At 46.5% G+C, this 10,706-nt stretch overlaps 1 protein-coding gene across 2 annotated transcripts in view; it reads left to right on the top strand.

Moving 5' to 3' along the window:
* The first annotated feature begins 295 nt into the window (after positions 1 to 295).
* Positions 296 to 10,706, top strand: part of LOC119436910 (uncharacterized) — a 49,544-nt gene continuing 39,133 nt past the window's right edge. Inside the window, exon 1 of one of the 2 annotated variants that reach the window (XM_037703951.2) lies at positions 296 to 491. In XM_037703951.2, the coding sequence (XP_037559879.1) occupies positions 486 to 491 (6 nt within the window). In that variant the 5' untranslated portion in view covers positions 296 to 485. Of the gene's footprint in view, positions 492 to 9,885; positions 9,953 to 10,706 lie in introns of those variants that run through there. The other variant, XM_049660099.1, reaches the window with a different exon arrangement.

Below are 10,706 nucleotides of genomic sequence, written 5' to 3'. Positions count from 1 at the left end.
AGTAAAGAAACAAAAGTTAACTAACGATCACTCGGACGCAACGAGTCAGAATAGGAAGGAGTACGGGGGAAGGTGAGCAACTTGGTTGGAGGCTGGGAGAGGATGGTAGCCGCCGTTTTCTAGACGATGCTCGTGCCTGTGTACGTGCCACCACGCGCTGCTGACAGTATTTGCAAGGCCAAACGAGCTCTGAACCTCCCCCCCCCCCCCCCCCCCCTTCCTACGCCGGTGAACGAATGGCTGAGAAAGTGGTGCCTTGTAGTTACGGGTCCATCTGTTTTTGTTGCGCGCCTTTTTCTCGCACGGCGACGTCATTCTCCGGGGCTGTATTCTCTGGGTTTATTGAATTTCCCTTTAGAAACTCTCACCACACAGTGTCCGCCTGCCTATAAAACCTTGGGCGCTCTGCAAAAACTTTAGATCAGCGCCGACAGATTGGGACAAACTATTTGGCTGATTGCAGACGACTGGCGCACTGCTTAAACATGAAGGTGAGACTTGCGGTTTACCTGTTTGTACCTTCCGTAACGACTTTCTCATTGAACGAAAGTGCTCGTGATATCGGTTTATCTCAGTGGACACGTGTCTTCGTAAGACAACAATTTGTTTTGAAATGACGATTGACGATGATGGTTTCTGATGGTATCCCCTTTGAAACGGAGTGGTGAAGAATAGTGACCTAGCCTGCTTCAGGTAATCAGGTTTTACTGCATCCATTGCACTTGAGCATTTTGTCTATCTCTACTTTATATTGCAATTTCTTATTGAAGTTATCATATTTATCTATTCACCGCAAGTGCCATTATATTTTATTCATTTGCCGTGGAGCTGTCGTTTATTGCACAGCAGCCAGTTGTACACGCAAAAGGGCTCAATGTGAAGTTACAGAAAGCTGAATAGAATGTTTCTGATTCCTATTTCTTTCGTTTCGAGATTCGCGAACACACACAAACGTTGAAGTTAGGTCGTGGTCGTAATTGTTCATTTAGACATTTCGTTTTCGCCCTCGTGCGCCACCTATTGCAATTGAGAGCCCCTGTCGACTAATGGTACTCTTAGTTGCGTTATCCGCCATTTATACTCTTTTCTTTTCAAGTTACCGCTACGTTATCAAGCTTTGTTCCTCTGGACTGACTTTATGTTCGTGTCGTCTTTCAACACGAGCAGGATCTAATTTTACCATGCTGCGACATCTACATTTGTAAAAGTGCACCCTCGAAGAGAAAAATGTATTAACAAATGCACAAATCATCAACAAGGCTCATTAAGCGATGAAAAAACGAACAATCTCACCATCCTATGAATGACTAGAATGGACGAAACATAGCTTGAGTTTACAGGGCCACTTTGATGAGTCAAATGAGGCACTTATATGAAGTCTTTTCCCACTGTCCACCCGCAGCTCCTGTGTCTTGCTGTGTTCGCCGGCGTAGCATGCCTTGCCCTCGCCGGTAAACTGCACGGTGGAAGCATCGGGGGCGGGTTTGCGCAAAGTGCCGGAGGCTCCCAGGGTAGCTTCAAGCAAGGAGCCGTCGGACACAACCAGGGCTCAGCAGGCTTCTCTGGAGGCACCTCGTCTAGTAATGTTCAGGGCTACAACAACAAGGAGGGGTATAGCTCCAGCTCAGGCTTCTCTAAGACCGATACGAAGAGCCACGGTAGCGGTTTTGGCCAGCAGTCGGCTGGCTTCGCAGGCGGCTCCGCGGGTCAAACGTCTAGCTTCGGAAGCCAGCACCACGGTCACGTTGGCGGAGGCTAGGAGAAGGTAAGGAAATCATCATTACCGGCATTGCCTACTTTTGTTTAGCTTCTGTCGGCGACAAACCGAAAATTTGCGCTAGGCATGCAAAGCACGAGCATGTGCTTTGTCAGCGTTATTGGTATAGGCGTGTTATCCAGCATTCTTATGCGTTCGTTCATTTTGAGCTTAGTTCTAAGTTGTGCGCTGGCTTAACCTAACATCTTACTATATTGAATTTCTTCCCGGATTGCTACAATGGGTAAAAACGTAGCCATCGGGGGACCTATTCATACCCTTGTTTACGTTTCGTTAAGGAAAAAGTAAACAATGCTTGTATCAGGAAGTAATTTGTTGTTATAACGTCAGAGCCTTCCATCGTATTGGGGAATCAGGTATCTTAGATATAGTGTAAGCAGTCTTCTGCTCTTTGTACTCATGTTATAGACAGAACATTCCAAGGCCTGTCTTGTACTGATTTGTATTTACCTTTCCAACTGTTTTCAGGTCTGTCGCATCACCTCTAGTCGTCCTTGAAACATCACCTCTACTTTCGCGCTATTCTATACTCCACCACAAAACAGAAGAAAACCATCAAAACAATCCAAAAATGAATATGTAACGCCATAGAACGCAAAACTGTTCTTTTTTTGCAAAAAGAGGGCGGATTTTGTAATAAAAGTATGCATTTGCATTATATTTTGCGTGGCTCAGTTTCCTTGCATAAATGCAGAATCGGCACGACGCTCATCGCAACATGGCTGAAGGAGTTCTTGTGAATTGCGTACCACGTACACCTACACTGATACTTCAGTGCCATAAAAGTATTTTCACCTAACAAAGACTTTTGGAAGTAAAGTCACGATATGAAGAATCAGTTTAACGTGAAGGTCATCAATTTAAGGCGAAGAAAAGAATCTGTAGTACCGGAATGCATCTATGGTGACCGTAAGGTACGCTGAAGAGTGGAATTTGCTGTTGCTTTTAATAAAAATTTTCGTGCTGCCTAAAGGAGCTGCGCACACGTGAGAAGTCGCTAAGAAGGCTAGTGAAATATGAAGAGCATTGCGATGTGATTCGTAGCACGAGGAGTAACTTTCAGAACATTGAGTCATCGTCCATGGGCTGTTTTGCTCGTTCGTTCTCGATAAACCTCGGTTTTGGGTTTCACTCAGAACGACCTGGTTTAGGCAAACGATGATCAGCGAAAACACGGCGCGGTCCTTTATAGAGTCTTTTGTGTCTTGGCTGAGACAGACCAATTACTGGCGCTACTTCCACTGTCGTAGCAAAAAGAAAGAGGTAAGTACGAACGCATAATATCGTACATGGAGTCCTTTAAGGCGAATACCACTTTTTGGGAGGCTCACCCAATTTTTATTATGCAGGTTTCGCACGTTTCCTTGAAATCTTTGAAAACCATCGAATTAGGAGGGAGGACTTCGAGCGCCCTTAAACCTACTTGAAAGTAAATGATCTTCCTCATTTCCTTGGGAACTGGGGTTGGAGTGGGGGGGGGGGGGGGGGTCTTCTGAACATTCAAAGTAGCAAACGCTGCATCCGCGCCATTCCATGGACATTCTTTAGTGGGAAATAGTAGATATATTCTGGTCTCGGAGTTTTTTGGAGCGATTGCAGTCTGGCATGTCCACGGACAATGACGACCGGCTTGTTTAAATTGCCATTGCCACTGCTGTACTCGACAAAGCCACATCAAGCGACCAATCCGTACCAACATTTTGTTTTGTTTGGTTATTTGGTTTACATTGCACCGTCATAGCTCATTATTGAGGCCTGGGCTTAGAAATGTCTGGAGGAGTACGTTTCAGCCATGTGGTCTTAACGTGACGAGTATCTTCGGGTGAATACGGACACTAGTAACACTCATCGAGCGAAGTGTGGGATGTGCCATAAGGCGATGGACATCGTTACAATGGAAAAGTCCAATTTGACACGTCACCTGACGTTCCTAAAGCCTGTGTGCAATTCAGTGGCTGCTTCGCTGTAAACAATTTCAGCTAAGGAGAAGGAGCGCTGAATATTTTTTTAAATTTATTAATCTGACTGAAGTTTGTTGCGACATCTTTATTATTTGGCCTTTAGCAACCTTCAAATCCTTCATTTGACCTTGAATATTGTGTCGGATGTTCTGTACGAACCCTGAGTATGTAAAGGATATTCTAGATACTTGCACGCCAATTTAACACACTGGAGAGGAATGAAACCCATTGTATGCATGTCCGATTATACACGCCGGATCATGGTGTAAAAAGGAAGGTCATCTGACGGCGGCGCGAGGCGCGGCCACTTAGTGTGACTCTACGCACGCCGCTGCCGCAAGGGATAGCACCTGTTCAGGGGGCCACTTTTTCGCTCGCTTTGCTGGCGCTTTTATGGGCACGCGCGGCAGAAGTGCTTTATTTCGATGAATATATGTCGTTCGCCTGCTTAAAACGACTCTATTTGATTGGAGGAACGTCCCTTTATATTTCTGCCGACATTCCGATTGACTCTGACGCCGCGAGCAGCGGTAAGCGCAGCGCGCCGTCTGCTCGCGAGCAGACGAAGCGTCTCTCTTGTGTTCGAAATGACGGTATTTTGACTGTAAGTGGCATGAAACCTTCTACCTGCTCAGGATTTGGTGTCTAAATAATGACAAATTGCATATCTTTGGGTATGGGGGTTTAAATGCTGACGGAGGTCGTAAATTATCCACTGTTGAGCCGCTTCTCCAAGGCCTCCTGAACACGTGCTGCCCCTAGCGGCGGCGCTCACTTCCGGTCACACGAAGTGGCCGCTCTCTCGCCCCAGGACGGGCGCGCCGTCGGAACACCTATCTTCTTACACCGTGCGCTGGATCTAATTTTAAGCTTTCGACTTCCACCATGATTTACCCGAAGAGATGGGAACCTTTTTTGTAGGCTATATGGTATCGCGTTTACTAATGCCTACGCGTTCCGCATAGGGATGGCCGACACCGCAGCATGTGGTGACGGCGGTGATGAGTAACCAATTGATCATGTTCAATGCCTGTTCCCGTAGTACAGTGTGCAGAGACAATCGCTTTCCGTTGTGCTCATCCATTTGGACGACCAGCCTCTGTCGCAGAAAGGATTTAACAACATCGACGGGACTAAACATCGCATCAGAAGGCCGTGCAAGCGCCGGCCTGTGTGAACGCCTGTTATTGGAATGCCTTTTCTATTACCTGTTCCTGTTCTTCTTTTTTGATTGGTCTCTCTGTTTGCGCTCTTTCAATCCCTATATCCCCCACCCCAAAATAGAGTTGCAAACAGGAAACTCGCCTCTGGTTAATTTTCCTGCGTTTCCTCTCTCCCTCTCTCTCTCTCTCTGAGTATTTAACTAAACTCACTTCATACCTAGTGATTCAAGTTGTATACTATACCTTGAGCCCCTCCGTATGTGCTTGTTATGCCACACTCAAGATGTGATTGTCGTGTCCGCCCGGGGGATCTGCTTTGAAATTGCCGAAAACGTTCTCCTGCGCAGCCTTCGTCCCACCACCACTAAGGGATCCGCCGTGGTTGCTCAGTGGCTATGGTGTTGAGCTGCTGAGCATGAGGTCGCGGGATCGAATCCCGGCCACGGCGGCCGCATTTCGACGGGGGCAAAATACAAAAACACCCGTGTACTTAGATTTAGGTGCATGTTAAAGAACCCCAGGTGAACCAAATTTCCGGAGTCCGCCACTACGGAGTGCCTCCTAATCAGATCGTGATTTTGGCACGTAAAACCCCATAATTCAATTCCCAACAAAGGGAGCTATGCTCTCCCACCCCATGTAGGCGAGAATGCCTCACCGTCTGAGGAAACACAAAAATAAATAATAAATAAAAATAAAAAAACATTGAACCAATTCAATCGAAAGCACCGGAATACTCTACTGCACAGTCAGTCGGAAGACACAAACTACTGTCCGGGTTAATTCTGACCACCTGGGGTTCTTTAACGTGCACCCAATGCACGGTACACTGGCGTTTTTTTTTAATTTCACCCCCATCTAAATGCGGCCGCACGGCCGGCATTTGATCCCGCAACCTCGGGCTTTGCAGCGCATCATTAACATGACCACGTCACCACGGTGTCTTGCAAACAAACTGCAGTTGTCGGACGTGGCGCTTAGCCGCAGCAGAACTGCAGGTGCTCTAATACTACCATATTTACTGACTTAGACAGCTAAACAAAGGGCAGAGCAAACAAATTTTTCTACAAAAACTATTAGAGGTGTTTAAGGGTATAGAAGCTCTTGTGCACGTGTGAGTAAGACTCTCAGTAGTAAAGAAACCAGGAGTAGCGTTTTTCACCCGTCCACATACCATTATTATCGAGTAAATTAAAACAAAATGGTGCATGAACTGATCGTTCAAAAAGGGCATGCAAATCAGAACTACTGCTGAGCATTAGCCTCTCTACAATATTTTTAAAAGAGTAGTCCCGGCGCATCTCACATCATCATCAGCCTATATTTCTGTCCACTGCAGGACGAAGGCCTCTCTCTCCGATCTCCAATTACCCCTGTTTTGCGCTAGTTGATTCCAACTTGCGCCTGCAATTTCCTAACTTCATCACCCCACCTAGTTTTCTGCCTCCTCGTCTGCGCTTACCTTCTCTTGGCATCCATTCGATAACTCCAATTGTCCACCGGTTATCCATCCTACGCATTACATGGCCTTCCCCGCACCATTTTTTTTCTTTTAATGTCAACTAGACTTCGTGTCCGGCAGGATTACGATCAAGTCCCTCAAATGGTTCCCCGCGCACGTCGGGGAGCTTGGTACTAAAAAAGACAACAGCCGCAACAACAACAATACTAACGGCGGAAAACACACCGGCATCCCGCCCAACCACAACGAGCGTGCACATCTAGTCGCGAGGCAACTTACCCGCCGCGACGCGATCACCCAGAGGGCAGCCGCCGTTGTTGTGCGGGACCCCACCGGAGGAATTATCAACACAACCCAAATCGCGGCGGTCAGAGCTGGGGGCCACGGGGACGCCGACTGTGATATCGAGGAGTTTCCGGCCTCGTACCGAGAGGTTCTTGCACACTATAGGAAAGAACGTATGACATATCCACAACCCCACGGGCGGCTGGACAGGTCCCAGGCAGTCGACCTGAGGCGGTTGCAGACGGGCACTTTCACCAACCCCTATCACCTGCACCGCCTGTGGCCCGCGCTGCACCCGTCGCCCGGCTGCCCGTGGTGCGAGCACGAACGGGCTGATATGGCCCATATACTTTGGGAATGTCAACGCCCTGAAGAAGAAGGACCAAGAGGAAGGGGGAAGATAACAGCAGGACCTTCTGAAGCGGGGCGCCTCGCTGAGAGATGGCAAGCAGCCTCCTCAGCGAGGCACCCGAGGACCAGGAGTGGGCCGTCCAGCGGGCCAGGGCCATTGCCGAGGATCTCGAAAGACTTTTCTCCGGCGATGGACCCCTGGCAGCCTAGCCCCGGGCACCAACAGCCTTAACCGCTGGACAAATAAAGTTTATTCCTATCCTATCCTAGAATATCGGCTCACATATATGATGTTTGTTAGCGCAACCGTGGAGTGTTGCAATGTTGGTTCGGGGCAGTAGCACATGGGACATACAGTAGTGGTCCTGGGAGAAATTATACAGTGAAGTAACTCACGAGGCGTAGAAACGAAGTGCTCTAATGGTATGAACCCACAGTTACGTTCTGTTCTATTGCGATAGCAATTATATGGACACTCAAGCGCATTTCTGCTTTCGCCATCGCCGTCATCGCTGCCGCTGTGAGGTTCCGTATAAAGTTCTGTTTTTTCATTCTGAAATAAGACTACATTGGTGAGAGGACAGTGAAAACTAAGATTGAGGGGAAGGAAGAAAGAGATCGCCCAAAAGAACATCCTCATTGTGCCATCAAAGATTATAAAGCTAATGATGTAAAGAACGAACTAGTAAAAAAATGAGGCGAATGGGCATAAACTAATAGAAAAGAGGCCATACCAAATAAAAACGGTTACGCCTCCAGTCCACACTGTGAAAGTGGATGAACAACGAAGGTGTTGCCGACGTTAGACAAGCACCCCCATAACAAGCGACGTACGTCACCCGGTCACGCCTGTGTGCGGAAGTGCAACATGCATCCTCAATCTTCAAGGCCTTCCACCAAGCGCAAGTGCCTTATTAAACAGAGTGAATGTTTAAAAGTAAATTGCGTCATAAAAATGCGTAAATTACGGCTTACACGCAAGCTGCAGAATGATAGCTTCGGATTGTTGTTCGAATGTACGAGAAAACATAAATATGTTCCGCGGAAACTAAACGACAAACCCCCTTTCCTTCTGCCGTTTGAAGTTCATCTCAGTGGCCGCGGTCGCTATGTGGTGGCACCGTTTTTGGATAGTGCTTCCCATAATGTCCATTACGGTCGCAGACCACGCTGTGCGACAGACGCAACGGGCCCACGCATCGAGGACGGATACTTTGTGCACACGCAATCGTCACGCGTGCGCCCACGTGTGCGGAAGGGTGGCATACATCTTCCTTATTGGAGGACTTCAGCCTAGCACAAGTGCATTATTGAAATAACTGTATTTCTCAATGTAAAATGCGTCAAAAAATTCATAAAGTACGATATACACAAAGCCTGCATACATGATAGCATTGGATTGTAATTCGAATATAGGAGAAAACATATTTCTTTTACGTGGAAATTCACACCCAAAGCACTCTAGCTGCCGTTTGTTTTTGGGAGAGCACAGAGCAAAAAATCCTGACCAAATGGAGACTAAAATCTGCGCAGTTATATATAGCCACATGTATGGCTACCATGCAGGTTTCATCACTTTCATCAATTTATCAATTGTGACGGGTTTGCTTAGGTAAATATTTGTAAGTGTTATTAGTGCAAATTTTAAATGATCTATTTGAGTATCACTATCTAGGTCATTGTAATGCAACGATTCTGTTTCAATGCTATTTATTTTCGCACTTCGTCACTGCTTCGATCGGAGTTCCACCCACGTTATCAACGAGATTAGCCGGCGGTGAACAATATGGTATAAGAAAGGAATAGAATGAAGCGGAAGGGATCCTTGCATTGTGACGGCCCTGAAGCCAAATAGGGAAGGCGTGTTCCATAGTCCTCGGGAAAAAGACGAATTTCGCTTTGTTTTTAAGAAATGGTTTCAAGAAATATCTTCAAATTAGACGAACGAAATGCTATAGCTAGCTATCCTTCCGCGATGGAACTTATACCGTAAAGTTCAACAAACGCGGTGCGTCAGAGCAAGAAGAGTCCTCACATCGTGAACTATTTTCTGACCTTTTTTTTTCTCCCAAGGAATACGTTAGCCATGTCTGAGGAAAATAAATTTCGAGGCCATCATTGAAAAAAAAAAATTGTTTTTCGCACTTTCTTAGGACTTGTAGTAAAAGATATGAGCCAATTCAATTGCGCATTTTATTTCAGCATTTATCTCTTCCATGTAATGCTGAGTGCCGTGAACTCTGCAACGGCTTGTGAGGATTGCACAGAGTCATCACAGGACACTGTATCATAATGCAGTACAAATAATGATCGTGAGGCTATCACCTAATCGTTTATTTTTATTGCTCCCATACCCTCTGGTTTTGATGTTGCAAGGAAATGCCCACGCAAGATTACCACACCGTGAAGGATTGAATGCAAACGAGGGGGCGAAGGAGAAAAAGAAGGGAGAAACAGGTAAAAAAGAGAAAAGAAAGAAAAGTTAACTAATCATCACTCAGACGCAACCAGCCAGAAAAGGAGGATGGAGGAAGGGCATCCGCTAGGTTATGTGTGGAGAGAGGATAGTACCCACCATTGTCGAGCCAATGCTCGTGCCCGTGTCCGTGCCACCACGTGCTGCTGGCAGCATTTGCAAGGCCAAACGAGATCTCAACTCCCCCCCCCTGCCTTCCTCAAAGCTGTGTGCGCTTGCCACGCTGATGAACGAGTGCTAGAAAAAGTAGTCGCTTGTTGTTACGGGTCCATGTTTGTGTGTTTCGCGCCTTTTTCTTGCATCGCAACGTCCTCCTCTGACTCGGTTCCCAGATTTTCTTTGTTTTTCCTTTGGAACCTCTCTCCACAAAATGTCCGCCGGTCTATAAAAGCTCGGCGAACACTTTAGATCAGCTCCGAAAGATACAGTTCATACTAGTTCGCTGATCGCAGACTGGCGCACTGCATAAACATGAAGGTGAGATTTGCGGCTTTTCTTTTGTCTTTCCTCCCAAATTTCTCCTTGAACGAAAGCTCTGGTGACATTGGTTTATCTCAGTAAAAAGCAACGTGCATGTAAGACACCTATAGTTTTGATCTTACCATTGATGATGACTGTTTCTAATAGTGACCTTTGAAACGATGCGGCGACAAATAGTCACCTACGCTGCTTGAGCTAATCAGATTTTACTGCGTCCATTACACTTGACCATTATGCCTATCTCTACTTTATATTGCTTCTCTTCATTAAAACCGCTATCTTTATCGTCCGCAACTGTCACCAAATATTGTTCATTTGCTATGGAGCTCTCTTGAATTGCTCCGCGAATAGTTGCACTCGCAGACGGGTTCAATGTTAACTCAGAAATCACTGACTATAATGTTTCTGAATTCTTTCTTTTTTTTCGTTTCGAGATTTGTGTGCAAACACAAGAACGTTGAAGGTAAATCGTGGCCGCAAATGTGCATTGTATACTTTGGAATGGGAGCACCACGTGTCAATCGGGTACACTTATCAGTCTACCTGAGAGATTACTGTTAAAGCATTTGATCTCTTCCTTATGTAAGGTAATCAAAGGCTGACTCACACACGCACTTCAAGCATTATGGATATGCCAAGCCTCGACCAATAGACACGTATCTTTATTCTTATGCCTGTACAATATCGCGCGCTCATCTAACGTGGGCGTGCAGGTGCAATCTTGGCAGTCTTGGCTATCGGCGTTCGTGTT

The sequence above is a fragment of the Dermacentor silvarum genome, chromosome 1 (assembly GCF_013339745.2).
Source record: "Dermacentor silvarum isolate Dsil-2018 chromosome 1, BIME_Dsil_1.4, whole genome shotgun sequence".
NCBI classification, from domain to species: Eukaryota; Metazoa; Arthropoda; class Arachnida; order Ixodida; family Ixodidae; genus Dermacentor; species Dermacentor silvarum.
Note: the sequence above shows the minus strand (reverse complement) of the source record. Positions and strands in the feature narration are given on the sequence as shown.